Source organism: Condylura cristata, unplaced genomic scaffold, assembly GCF_000260355.1.
Source record: "Condylura cristata isolate star-nosed mole 26May11 unplaced genomic scaffold, ConCri1.0 scaffold00015, whole genome shotgun sequence".
NCBI classification, from domain to species: Eukaryota; Metazoa; Chordata; class Mammalia; order Eulipotyphla; family Talpidae; genus Condylura; species Condylura cristata.
The window spans coordinates 36677871-36692789 of NW_004567116.1; the positions used below are offsets into that span (position 1 = coordinate 36677871).

At 40.0% G+C, this 14919-nt stretch overlaps 1 protein-coding gene across 1 annotated transcript; it reads left to right on the forward strand.

The window, feature by feature from the left end:
• The first annotated feature begins 10983 nt into the window (after positions 1–10983).
• Positions 10984–11937, forward strand: LOC101630141 (olfactory receptor 52M1-like). Its single transcript, XM_004683679.1, has one exon. It carries the CDS (start codon positions 10984–10986, stop codon positions 11935–11937), a length of 954 nt encoding a protein of 317 aa, XP_004683736.1.
• Positions 11938–14919: the final 2982 nt, after the last annotated feature.

The following is a 14919-nucleotide window of genomic DNA, read 5'->3' on the forward strand; positions in this document are numbered from 1 at the left end:
GTAGTTTAGAAAGTTGTTTGCTTCAGTAGTTTAGAAAGTTGTTTGCTTCAGTAGTTTAGAAAGTTGTTTGCTTCAGTAGTTTAGAAAGTTGTTTGGAGGACCTTCATAGTGCTAGACTGGTTTGCATTCCCACCAGAAGTATAGGAGTTTCTTTTTCTCCAAATCCTCACATTTTGGAGCATTTGTTTCCAGTTTTTTTAATATGGGATATTCTCACTGATGTGTACTGATACCTCTTGATTGCCACCTTCTAAGAGTCCACTGTGGAGACTGTACAGCCCTTCAGATGCCAACTGCAAACCATTGTTTTCACTTCTTCCAAAGACCCACCTCCTTGAGTTGCAAGTTAAGTACTCATCCTAGATTTCCTTCCTCCCTCCAACCCCCATAGCTTCAAATGCCAACCAAAGTTGAAGGTCCAAATTCTACAAAACCCAGCCATTCCCCAAAATCCATGCATTGTCTCCAACTTATAGGAAATCTATAAGCAGAACCACCTGTTTTCCTCTCAGTCATGAGGCTTTGTATTTGCCTTTATCAATTCCAAATCCCAGGTATGCTACCTTTTCTTGCATATCTAGGACTTCTGTGATGACATCTTAGTCACATTCTTCTAAGTAGTTCCAATCCACTGTAGTGTTCTCCAAGATTCATATTCATATTCAGGATTGGTAATCAGTGTAATCCACATATTGCAAGAGGATACCCTGTTTCAACAGGATCTTTCAAAGATCCCTAACCAACATTTCCTCAAAATAGTTGGAGAATTATTAGATCTTTGCAAAAGCACAGTTCAGTGACATTGTTCCTATTTTGGGGAAGCTGGGTCCTGCCACGCAGTTTCTATCCCAAGGATCTACTAGATCCCAGGTCTGCTAGTCAACAAGGTGCATGGATTTGACAGAGTTGGGTGTGTCCTCAACAATGTCACTAATTGCCTTTGAATCCTGCACAAAATGATACTCACTAGTGTGGGGTTTCTTTAGTGTAGGGAGAGCAATGGGGCCAAATGAGGTCATTCTGAAGAAACCTTAGTGCCAGCTGAGTTCCCCTCAAAGCCCCTTCTTTCAGAGGACACTTCTTTTTCCTTGGGGTCTCTGGATTCTTATACTAACTCAACTTTTACAGATTTAAACTTTTAGCATGCCCAGGTGCATCAGCCCCATCTACTTCATTTGCTCTGTTATAAATCCCAGGCATAGAGCTTCACCTGTTTTGGTAGAGCAGCCTAATTATCATTTGATAATGTAAGGCAAGTCCTGGAGTACCCATAAATGGACCTTCTGATCCTGGGGTGAATATACAATCTGCCTTCAATTTAAATGAGGAGGCAAGGACGAAGGGGTGGAATTTGACATCCTTTCATATAAATGAAACTGAAATTTGTCACACTGACACTCAAGGAAGGTTTTGTTGTGGCCTTCCCACAATCCCAGTGACTAGTTCAGTTTCCTTACTGACAAGTGATGACTTTAATTTAGAACCAAATAGACTGCATATTTACAAAGTCTATCAAATGATCCTGTGCATTAAGTGTTACCAGGAGTTCCACAGGGATTACTGCAGAAGGCCTTTTCAAATTATACAGACCCCTGGACACCTTAGTCCTCATCTGAAACATCTTTATGAACAACCATTTGCCTTATGAACAACCATTTGCCTTCTCTCTCCTTTCACTTAATGCCCATTTTCAATTTTACAGCATTATGTAAATCCCTATTTTGTGCTATTGAGGTTCTTTACCTTTCTTTTCACTCTTTCATGCCTTTTCCCCTCTCTGGTTGCTAGGCAAGGACACTTAACTTCCAGTGGCATTCCTCTCTACAGTAAGAACATTGCTCTCTTTAAAGGTTCTTATTGTCCTTTCTCCTTACTCTTTTTGCCTTCCCTTCTATAAATCTTCTGAAGGCCTAGGTCTCCTTCCTCTTCCATGATGGACCCTAAATGCTCCATTTTCTCCTTATGACTGGAGAACATTGTCATAAATATGATATTAATCATTCTCGCATTTTTTGGGCTACAGGCCTGCACTAGCCTTCCTAAACTTTTGAAAGGTCTAGGTTCTCGGTATCGAGCTCATTTTCCCTCAGTTTTTTCACCTCAGACCAGGTCTACACTTTAATTTCACCCTAATTTTTCACTTCCTAGATCCAAGTTCTCCTCAGTATCTGGCTCCAAAAGTCATTTTTACCTCAGGTTTTCTCATTTCAGAGACCAGGTCTACATGGTCATTCCTCAGATTTTTCTCTTAGACCCTTCTCAGTATCAAGCTAATAAAGGGTCATTTTATCTCAAATCTTTCACCTCAGAAAAAGACCACGGTCTTTTCACTCCAGATTGTTCCCTTCTTAGACCCAGGTTCTCACTATCAAGCTCCAAAAGGGTCATTTTCTCTGGTTTTTCATCTCACAGACCAAGTCTATATGGTTATTTCTCCTCAGCTTTTTCACTTCCCTGACCCCCCTTCTCAGTATCCAGTGCATTTTACCTCAAGTTTCTCACCTCAAAGACTAGGTCTACATGGCCATTTCTCCTCAGATTTTTCACTTCCTAGACCCTGATCCTCCTCAGTATCAACCTCCAAAAGGGTCATTTTACCTCAGGTTTATCATTTCAGAGACCAGGTCTACACGGTTATTTCTCCTCAGATTTTTGTTTCTAGAAGGGCATAGAGCTTATAAAACCAATAAAACCCAGCAAGCTGGCCCCATTTACTCAACCCTCCCATTGGGAATTGATGAAGCAGGAGCTGTCCTGCTCTAGAGCATCTCCCCTGACCATTTTGGGTACCTCCTCTGGAATACATTCCAGACTTACTGTTGGGTGATGAGGGTTGCAGAGCCCTCAGAGGCTCCAGTGATAAAAGGGGCTCTGGTGTCTCCTAAATAGAGGGGATCCTGTGCCAGTAAGCTCAAGACTGCCATTAAGTGGCAGCCCTTCCTATGCCTCTATTACCAGTATTGGGGAAAGGAGATAGTTGGTCACCTTTACTCTGTGCTATTAAATGTGTTCCGCCTTTCCCCAAATCCAATTTCTGGAGGCCAAACTGTATGCTTTTTCAATGTCTGTACCTATTATAGTTTTTCAATAGAATTTCCACTTTCAGGCCAAATAGCATGCAAATCCAAACAATGTTCAGTGCCCAGAAATGAGTTATCAAGTCATGAAAAGACATGTTTCAGGATGGTGATGAGGAAGACTCATAAATTTACTTCCTACCATGGACACATGGAATTTACAGCTACATATGGAGAATTTTCCTTTGAAAGAAATTCAGCAAATAGCTGAGTAACTCTTGCACATTAGATGTAGGACATGCTAAGAAGCAATTTTGTCATAAACCACTCTTACTGTGGGAACACATTACTGGAAGAGAACTTCCAGCTTTTCCCTGAAGAGGTAGGGTTTTGTATCCCAAATGTATCCCAATTCTAAAGGCTTCTGCCTGAGATAGTCCTAGAAAATACGTACCTTGAATGGCTAACGAGGCTTGCTACAATACTATGAGGCTATAGAAACTAAGGGACCGTTCTTACATGGTTCATGTGTACTCCTGGCTGAATCTTCAGAAGAAGCAGCACACTGAAATGTTGCCCCATGAAAGACCATTTGTTTATTTTAAACCCCTGAGGGGAAGTCTTCTATTTTAAGTCATATAGACAGGCTAACTATAAACAAGAACTCAAAGCTGACTTTGAGTTCTTGATCTTGAAACAGGAATGGTTCAGTGATAAAAGGACATGTCCACTACCTGTCCCACTAGACCCTCTAGATTTAACAACCTGTTTTCTTACATTCCAAGGGAAATCAATATCCCTAAGAAGAGAGCATTGACATTGCAGACCACCAGGTGATAGCAATGCAAGCAGGAAACCAATCTCCCCCAAATCTTCAGACGTCTGCATCTCAAGGACAGACATGCTAACTCTTGACTACTTACAAGTAAAACTACTTTCCTTTCTTCTAATGGTTTCCCTTTATTGGAAAAGGGAAACAGATCAGCATTCAATATTAGTCTCACTCCCAATTGCTGGTATGTCCAGGAAAGAAACTTGGGCATCTTTCTAGTATCTTGCTTATATGGCTGCCACCCAGGAAACTTCCTTTGATTGCCTAGTTCTGAAGGCCAGCAGGGAGTAGGAATGCATGACAGACAAAAAATATTACTTGGCTGGCTGTCTCCTCGAGGTACAGTCTAAGATTGCAGATAGCCCAGTACTCCCATAAAGGAGGTCTGTTTGTCTTAAAAGCTGAAACCTTGGGCTCTCCCTGGTGGCACAACGGGTTAAAGCACATTACAAAGCTCTCCAAAGCCACTGCAGCACCAGTTCAATCCCCGATACTGCATGGGGATCCACATGGTGCAGCAGACCTCTTCTGACTTGCCCACTACTCCCCTCAGCAGTGTACTTTGTTGAGCTGCCTGTTCTGCTCCCCACTCTGTCTCTAGTGAATCCTCTTCACCCACCACTTCACCCACCACAACTCTGGCCTTATCCCAGTTCTATAAGCATAAATAAATATTTTTAAGTTGCAACCTAAGTCATATATCTGACAACATTAAAGGGCAATTGCAAAGCTGGAGGGCAAAGATGGGAGTGCTATGTTCCATGTTACCAGTATGTCCAAGAAAGGAGCCTGAGCACATGTCCAGCACAGGTTTTTATAACTACCAAGTGGTGTTTCATTCAATTACCTGGATCTGGTAGCGACCAGAGCTCATAGTCCAGCAGGATCTGCAGACTGTAACAAACAGTTCTTAACTATCACCCAGGGCACCACTCAGGAAGGAAACTCCTCTCCCTGTCTTCCATTGAAAGAGATATATGTGCATACTTTGAAAGCTACAAGACTAGGACTTGGCTTCCATTCAACCTAAATTTAGGTCTGACTGAGATCTTCCCAGTGGGAAACCTGCAAATATTGAAAGCCATTAGTAAGAAAGAAAACCAATTCCTCTTAAAATTTTTCTACACAAATTTGAAATTGAACCTATTTCAATATAACAAGGTCCATATATCAAAAACATAGTCAATATACTTAATGGTGAAAAACTGAAAGCTTGTATCTTAGGATTAACAAGAGAAGAATGACCATTGGCATCGTTTCTGTTTGGAGGTTTGATAACACCTACCAAACACAAAAATAGAATCCAGGTCAAAAAGGAAGTGAAACTCACCACTTGCAGATGATATAGTACTATGTATAAAAATCCCAAAGTCTCCAAGTAATTAGAAACAATGAATACAGAAAAGTGACAGATTACAAAATCAACATATAAAAATCCAGCTGCTCGGGCCCTCCCTGGTGGCGCAGCAGGTTAAAGCACAGCATTAAGAAGCTAAAGTCACTTCAGCGTGAGTCTATCCCCACCCCAGAGGTGATCCACATGGCACTGCAGACCTCTCCTGACCCGCCCACTGCTCCCCTCAGCAATGCACTTCTTCAGTTGGCCTGTTCTGCTCCCCTGTCTCTGGTGAATCCTCTTACCGCCCCTACACCTCTGGCCTGTATACATAAATAAATAAATCAATAAATCTTTTAAAAACAAATGCCCTATGTACAAAAATAAGCACCAGGTGGAGTAAATATTTAGATACATGACCAAAAATAAAATGCCTAGAAGAAAATTTGGTTTGTTCCATAATATCAGTGACAGATACTTTTGGTGACTTAACTTCTATGACAAGGTATCCAAGTTGTTTTTAATTCTCAAGTTTAAGTGCTTTTATATAAAAAATACAAATGATTTGACCCTCCCTGGTGGCACAGCGGGTTAAAGCATAGTACTAATAAGCTAAAGCCACTTCCACATGAGTTCGATCCACATGAGTTCGATTCCCGCCTGCCCCGGAGTTGACCACATGGCGTGTCAGACCTCTCCTGACCCGCCCGCTGCTCCCCTCAGCAGTGTACTTCGTCAATCTGTCTGTTCTGCTCCCCACTCTGTCTCTGAAGCCTCTCGCCACCCCTGAGCCTCTGGCCTGTACCCCAGTTCTGTTTGCACAAATAAATCTTTAAAAATAAAAAAAATACAATTGATTAAAAATACCTTACTGAATAAGAGAAAATATTCACACAATATGACTGACAAGAGATAATTGAGATATATAAACTAATACAACTCAATAAAAAGTTAACACAAATGATAAATGGGTGGCAGATATGAATTAAAGATTCTCACTAAAAAGAATATCCTAAAGTCCAATACACATACAAAACTATTCATTAATGTTCAATACTTAAAATAAGAGATGTAGTTTAAAACCTGCAAAAACAATGAAATACCACCTCACACCTGTGAAAAAGGCCTCTAATAACAAAATGTTTGAGAGGATACAGGAAAAAAGGGAATCTTGCACTGTTAGTAGCAATGTAAACTGGTACAACCAGTATGGAAAACAATCTGGATTTACCTTAAACTAAATAAATATGACCCAGCAATTCCACTCTGACATATACCCAAAGAATGTGGCACCATCAACAAAAAATATCTTACACAATGTTCATAACAGCATTATATACAATAGCTGGGCCTTGGAAGCAACCTAGATCTTCAATGAATGATTTGTGCATTCTAGGTCAACTACTATGGAGGATGGGAGCCAATTGGAGTTCTCTTGGATACAAGTGCTGGCAGGTGCAATTTCTTTTTTCATAATCCCTCATCAAAATGAAGTAGCATGCATCACTAACAGTAACTGTAAAAGTACTGCTTGTCTGTTCCTACAGAAAACATTAAATCTCTGCCATATTATCTGAACTATTCCCTCTGCTTTGAGTGTTAAGTACATAATAGAAAACTAGGGAAATTTTTCAGAATATGTACATTGCCACAAATTGTTACATATGGAAGTTTCACATATAAAAATCAAAGAAATGAAAGTTTTTTGTGCTCATTAACATAGTAGATATTTTTAAAAAAGGGCAATTTTAAAAATGAATTCACTTGATGCTGAGCTAAACACAAATTAGGAGAACAACTTTTGGAAAGCAGTTTGACTGCAGGATTTATGCACAGTGGTCAGTTTTCCTTCTGATATTCTATCAGAAGTTTCCAGCAATAAAAGAATATCAACAAATGTCTGCCACTAGGTATGATGGAAAAACTGAAATTAACCTATTTTAGGAAAAATACACTAAAGTACTCACAGGAATGGGCATGTACCTATAGGAAACTGTGATTTCAAAGACTTATTTTTCAGAAACTAATAAGTAGTCAGAATGAAGAATTACAATATTTTGTTCTTAAATAACTTTCCTTTGTATAAACTTATTTGTTATATCAGCAATAACTAACAACACTAAAAATATTACTACATGTTGGCTATACCAGTATCTTAACAATTCTTTCCCCATCTTAACTCTCTCCCAGTGTCCCCCTTGGAGTCCTTCAATACCCCAGGCCCTTTGGGAAGATAGTTACAAACCTGGAGGCAGTCAAGTGTCCCAACAGGAGGGTAGGAATTAGTCTGGATTTTAGCCTTGCAAGTGGAGGTGGATGAGGGATGAGGACTGCTCAAGAGAGCAGTACCTGAAGGCCCAGTGGGAAGAACACCAATTTCTCTGCAACCCTTGGGAATAACTGGCTATTTTCAGCATCTGGATAAAAGCAGGGACACAGGAGAAAAGTGAAGAGACAGGGGCAAACACTTGACTGAACAAAATTCATCCAAGCATCCAGACTATAAGGATCAGAGCTTGAATTCTGTAGAGAGCATCCCCACTGGGTGAGTACATTCTAGAAAGAGCCATTGCAAGCAGAGTCCAAGTTCCAGAAACTACCTTTGCCTACTCATTCAACCAGGACATGTCTTTTTCCAGATCCAGTTGAAAGTAAATATGTCAAATATAAATTGGCCTAGGTACTGAGTAAAGGAAGAAGAGAAAACCAAGTAAAAGACTTAGCTAGTATTCTCCATCAGAACATGAGAGAAGATTGGACTGTCCCAGCCTAACTGGGTGTCTTATCTTTAGCTCCATCATATTCTTCTCTCCTGACCTGAAGCTTACACAAGTAGCAGTTCTTCTAATAGAGAAATGTTTTCAAAATGCTATTCAGTCAGAAAAGAATGGAATTTCAAAGGCCAGCTGTAAATAACACTGTATTGACAGAAGCAAAGAACCAAGGGGAAACTAGGTAAGGAGGGAATGCAGTGTATATTCCAATGGCCAGGCATCCTAATGTTTGAAATTCTCTGTGCAACACACACTTAGAAATGTCATTAAATGTGTGAAGCAACTCTGAGGTAGCCAATACTCCATTCACAGATTGGGAAATAGAATACAAACAAGGAGAGAAGTCAGTCCCTAAATCATAGTCACACATAGTAGGGTAGCATTTGAACCTAAATCCTCCACTAACAAAATACTTTTCAGGAACTTCAGACCCATCAGAATGCCCCTTTCTGGACTTGAAGTCATGTCACCACTGTCCAGCATGCCCTTATGTGAGATAAGACAATATTTCTCTGGAATGTTCTAGTCAAAGTGATAAAAGTTAAATGGCACAGCCTCATTTAAATCACCACTCAAGATGTCAATTGTTGCTATTAGACAGATGTTCACATTGTCTAAAACTAAAACCTAGCCACATTGTCTAAAACTAAAACCTAGTCAGTCACAATGTCATGACTAAACTGGGTCTAGCATAAATCAAAGTCAGAAACCTGGGTTTAAATCCATCCTACCAATATTTGACTTTTTGTGATAAGTAGCCACTACCTTTACGAGACCTGACACTAAATTACGCTCCTTTCTGCTTTAGGACAGTGGTCCATCACAGTATTAAAGAATACACTATTCTCCTTATTAAGAGATAAAATGGCATATTCATATTCCCCTAAAATCCCTGCCCTAGCTCTAAAATTCCTGGAATTCATCCTCAAAGATGAACTATGTAATTACTTGGACAATGTAAACTTCTGGTCAGCTGCCCACAGTACACAATGCAAATTCAGAGAAAGGAAATTATTTCCATGTGCCAATGGCCTCATACTTGTTTCATTTGTTCTCTATTACTTTAGCCTTTGAAATTGATATTCTTATTAGTCATTATTTGAAAAAGACTTAGACTCCAGAGTTGAGGCAATTTATCCAAAACTCCTAGATAGGGGGAATCTGATTTGTTACTTGGCAAAGCTAGTGCCCAGGGCTGCTACCATGTTTTCCTTCCCAATCTGAGAGCCTCAGAACCTTCCATTTGATCACTTTAAGTGTGTTATCACTTATTGATATATAAGAACCCAAAAGTGAGAGTTCATGTAGAGAACATTTGTGAATGTGCTTACAAAACTCATTCTTTTCAACACCCAATATTTGAAAAGTAATCAGCAGACTCATAAAACCTTAAAAGTTAATGTGTTAGAACCTGGATTAAGAATCCCTGAGTTAATAAAGGGGTATATCTTATACCTGTTAATAAAATATAACTTTATTGAGAATATTTGAACTGCACATGGTTAATAAAATATAAATTTATTGAGATTATTTGAACTGCACATGGACTTGTGAGACAAGTTGTTGAAACTTAGTGACTGCTTGCCCAACCACTCTATTAAATACTGGAGATACCAAAAATTGCTTTGTAAAAGAGGTAATCTAGTGGGCCTTGAACAACAGGGGAAATTTGCCCACGTAAAAATGAGGAAGGTGGTTTAGCAAAAATACATCTATGTGAATAAAGTCATTATGATGAATGTGCAGTCTAAGACTTGCTGATGTGCTGAGATTTATAGAAAACTTGAAAGGCCCAAGGCAGGTCAGGACCCAAATTAGACAGTCCTATCAGGCACTGTGTCCTGAGAATGTGATGCATCCTTCCTCATCAAAGAATGGAGGCCAAGGTTTGGTGTAGTAAAGGGCCATGTTGACTATTTTGTCCATCTGTTTTTAATCACTATCAGATAATGAACAAAAATCCCATGAGATTTGCTCAGTCCCTCTATTTCCTATCTCCAATCCTAGGCAATCCCAGATTCAGTCTAGCCTTACTGTAAAGCTTTCTTCAGAAAATCTACCTGCTTTTCATCTTATTAACCATAATATTTAAGTAGCCTTAACTACAGTCTTTTTTCTTTAAGAAATGATGTCATGTTCCAAAAATCTTTGAAGGACCTCATAGCACAACAGTAGCATATCTGACTCCAGACCAAAACTCTTTGTCAAATCTAAGTGATTTCTTCAATCTACCCAAACCAGTGCTAATTATTCCCTCACTTACTGCAATTATATAAGCATTTTACCAAATACATAGCTCTACTGCTATAAACATAAAGCTAATTCATTGAGTGGGTATGCCAAGACTAAACCAATGCTTTATTTTTTTTAAATACATACTGCTTCCAACTTTTATCATAAAATCAGCAACTGTAGATAAACAGTCAATGTTGCTGATGTTATTAGTGTTTATCAGTGAGAAGCATACATAGGCAGTATGCTAAACACTTTATTAAGTGGATTTGCTTTTAATTGCTGCCCATAGAACTTCTTGCATTTTCCATTTCCTTGGCAACACTTCCCAAAGCAATTACTAGGTCAAAGGAGATGAAATGTCCTGCATAACTATTGAACCAAAAGTTGTTCAACAGTAAAAAGATACAGATGGTAGTAGGATCAAAGCAGGGGTGGGAAAAGCACAAAGGACCATGATGATGGCACACAGATGAATGGATGGTGGGAATCCCATGGGGACTAAAATGGATGAAAAAGAATACATTGTACAAAAATAAAGAATGATGCAAAAAATACACAAAATCATGAGGATGGCTGTTTCAACATTTACCAAGGGTATTTTATGTAGTATCTTTTACAAAATACATCAGCTTTCTAGTAGGCCTTCAGATTTCTTCTCTATTGTAGATCTACCAGTTGCCCAGGATGGAAGTAAGAAACTAAAAATCCAATTTCCAAAAAGCTTCTTTAAGGAGTAAAAAATCAAACTAAGAAGAGCTCCTGTCCCGTGGACAATCAACACCTTCAAACATGTTCATGTCCAACAATGCCTGCTCAGTGCCTACATCTTTCTGGCTCACAGGCATCCCAGGCCTGGAATCCCTACACATCTGGCTCTCCATCCCCTTCAGCTCTATGTACCTAGTGGCTGTGGTGGGGAATGTGATCATCTTGGCTGTGGTAAAGGTGGAGCATAGCCTGCACCAGCCTATGTACTTCTTCTTGTGCATGTTAGCCATCATTGACTTGATCCTGTCAACCTCTACCATGCCCAAACTGCTAGCCATCTTCTGGTTTAGTGCCCACAACATTGACTTCAATGCCTGTTTGGCCCAAATGTTCTTCATACATTGTTTTGCTACTGTTGAATCGGGCATCTTCCTCGCCATGGCTTTTGATCGCTATGTGGCCATCTGTGACCCACTTCGCCATACCTCAATGCTCACAAATACAGTGGTAATTCACCTGGGTTTGGCTGCCCTCTTGCGAGGAGTGCTCTACATTGGACCCCTGCCCCTGATGATTCGCCTGAGGCTTCCCCTTTATAGGACCCAAACCATTGCCCACTCTTACTGTGAGCACATGGCTGTGGTCACCTTGGCCTGTGGTAACACAAAAGTCAACAACTTGTATGGAATGGGAATTGGCTTCCTGGTATTGATCCTGGATTCATTAGCCATTGCTGCCTCCTATGTGATGATTTTTAGAGCTGTGATGAGGTTGGCCACCCCTGAAGCCAGGCTTAAAACCCTGGGGACATGTGGTTCTCACATCTGTGCCATCCTTGTCTTCTATATCCCCATTGCTGTCTCCTCTCTCACTCATCGTTTTGGACATCATGTGCCTCCTCATATCCACATCCTTTTAGCCAATTTTTATCTCCTCATCCCACCCATCCTTAACCCAGTTGTCTATGCTGTCCGCACAAAACAGATTAGAGAGAGACTTCTCCGCATTCTTAAGTCAAGTTCTCAACCCAAGTGACTGTTCTGCATCTGCATGGGACAAACAGGTAGTTAGTAATGGCAAAAGACTGGGGAAGTCAATACAGTAAGACTAATGGGTTGTGGAAGGAATACCAGAGAATATTCTACTTGACCATAAACTTTCTGAAAGTGGAAAGGGTAAACAAGGGCTTGAGTTTATACATTAAAATACCCTTAATTTATGAAATCAAATAAGAAAATGGATTGTAGGCACAAACCTACTGACCACAGTAAAATCACTACTACTTTCACTTTCTTTGAAGGAACGCTAGCCTCTTTGGAACTTATTTCTAGAAAGTAAAACTATATCCAAATACCTTAAAGACCATCTACAAATCTTGTCAGTAAGTCTAAAAAAATTCAACTCCATTGGCAATTGAGTTAGGCATCTTTCCATTCCTTTTGACTTGCCCCCAAAAACCCTTTTGTTGAGAATGGAAGCAATACAAATGAGAAACCTTAGTTAAAGGGACTTGAAAATGGGACCTTACTACCTAAAGGAACTAGAGACCTCACGTTAATTATTCCCTTATTTAAACAAAGAGTATCCTACATCTCCAACAGTAGTGAGAAATGGGTAGGAGGAAACAGCTTAGAACATTAAGATACAGTATTCCACTTTAGAACAGGAGTCACACTGGAATAATACTGGCAGAAAAAAAAGTAACAGTGAGATTGCTGCTGGTTTCACTGCACCATTTATGCTGGGAAGTGACTCATGGGATCTAGTTGCCAGAGCTCTGACCCTTGTTTCCAATCATATTAAGTCAGTGCTTGAGACTAGAGTCTGCATCCCATGATGCCCAAGGTCCTAGATTTCACCTTGCATGTACTCAAAACTCAAACTTGCACTAACAGGAGAATAAAAGGGCTACCCATAACAAAACATCCCCATACTCTGGACAGAGGCTGGGGCTGACCAAGATAGACCTGGGCTGTCCTGAGTTTCTCAGAACTCCCAACAGCTCAGCACAAATCAAAAACCCAGAACACAAAACCCCCCGGGTGTTTTGGCCCTGAGGAAACAAACAGCCCTAGGCTTAATTGGGGCTGCCAGTGGCAGGTGCAACAGCTTCTCAAGCAGGGCCATGAAGAGGCAGATCCCATGGAAGTTGAGGATCTGGAGCAGGCAGCAAGGCCTCCAGGCAGGAGTCCAGGAGTCCACACACTCTAAAGCTGATGGGTGGCTGCATATTTCTCTAGCATATCTTGGGGCTCACTGAAGTTCAGGCTTGGGTCTCCTCACAGACTTAGCTTCTTCAACTAAGTGATGTTTGGCCACATGTAATGTTAAATTCAAAAATATTAAATATGGAACACTTCGTGAATTTGCATGTCACCTTGTACAAAGGCCATGCTAACTTTATCATTCCAGTTTTCAGTATATGTGCTTCCGAGGCAAGCACTATTCTATTGACCTTAGAGGTCCACAAGACAACACCTTCAGGTCAGACACCTACAAAAGTTTAATCCAAAAATGGATTAAAGCAATTAGTGACCCAGAATTATGCTTTGTCCATTTTGATACTAAAAGATTTCCATTTTTAAACCAATAATCTCAGTATACAAACTTAAAGCTTTAAAGTCAGTGAAAAAGACAGACCTCGGTGAAAAGTTTGTGTTTTGAAAAATAAACCAATGACTAAGCTGAGCCTAAATTTCAAACCTCATATCACTTTAAAAAAAAAACTACATAAGTTTTTTGCTAAGGCTTAGCTTTAACCCTTACCTTAAACTCCTATGCACTACCAAATTTGTTTCCTTGGAATCCTATACCTAAGCTTAGGATTAACATATCAAGGACACTGGAGTCCAGTGCCAAACCCAAGGGCATCATTGGGAAGTGCCAAATGTAATCTACCAAACGTTTTGGGTTTTTTTTAGTAGTTTTTTGTTTTTGTTTGTTTTTAGTTCATTTGCCAGTTATCTTAATCATACCCTCACTTGTGAATGTACTAGTCTCATCTTCAGAAACCCTCTGTTCTCTGCTTCTGTGCAGACAGTCATACCAACAGCTGGCCCTCCCATTCTTGGCTGTCCTACACTTTTATGTTTGTCCGCCTCTTTCAGCTCAATGGACATCTGCTCACTAGTCAGTGGTAGGAAAGACTAAATATTCTAAATGTTTCTTTGTAGAACATGGGAAATATAGTCATGTATATGCAAAAAGAGAATGCCATCCTCGTACAAAAACTAATCTACATCAGGTTGTCTCTGCATCATTATTCAAGAGTAAAAAACATGAAAGATATCGCTTCCAGCCAAATCCAGTCAACTTTAATGATTTCTCAATTTCAAGTTATGATTAGGCCATGGATTTCACAACTCCTCCAGGAGTTTTTCTATCACCCTCTTCCCTTGTATTAGATTTTAAGCTGCAGTAAGGGGTGGTAGGGTCTTACAAGATTGCCACCAGGGCAGTCACATAAGACTCTACTTCCTTGTTTCTTGGCTGGTCTTTGGCCCCAGATACACCTTAGTTACTAGCAAGGGCTTCTTACTTCTGACCTGTGGGAATAGGCGGGAATGAGTTTCCACCTACTATGCTCTCTGATCCTCTCTGAATGTAGTGGTGGGATGGAGAAAGATGGACTACTGCCGCTTTTTCCCTTTGTCATACACGAATCCTCTACACAAGCATGTGGAAGTTTTTCACTTTTCTGAACTTAAACTCAGCCCAATGAGTCAATTCTGTTTGAATGCACTTAACCTTGAACAAAGCAAAGAAATGAGAAGGAAAAACTAATTTGTCAAAGTGAACAATCGAGTGTCCTCCTGGGAATGAGAAAACATTTTCATTCACATTGTCTTTTCACAACCCAAAGAGTTGGAGAGACAGGAAGCCAAGAACCTCTAAACAATGGTGATCATCTTATTGACTTATTTTGAAGATATGGGGATTTGTATAATCATCCCAGGCTGGGAAGGTTCATGGTTGATTTAAACAAATGGAAAAAGAACCTTGGAGACCTAGGAATAG

Excerpts from the sequence above, each read along its gene's own strand:
- LOC101630141 (XM_004683679.1), top strand. The coding sequence starts at position 10,984 with ATGTTCATGTCCAACAATGCCTGCTCAGTGCCTACATCTTTCTGGCTC.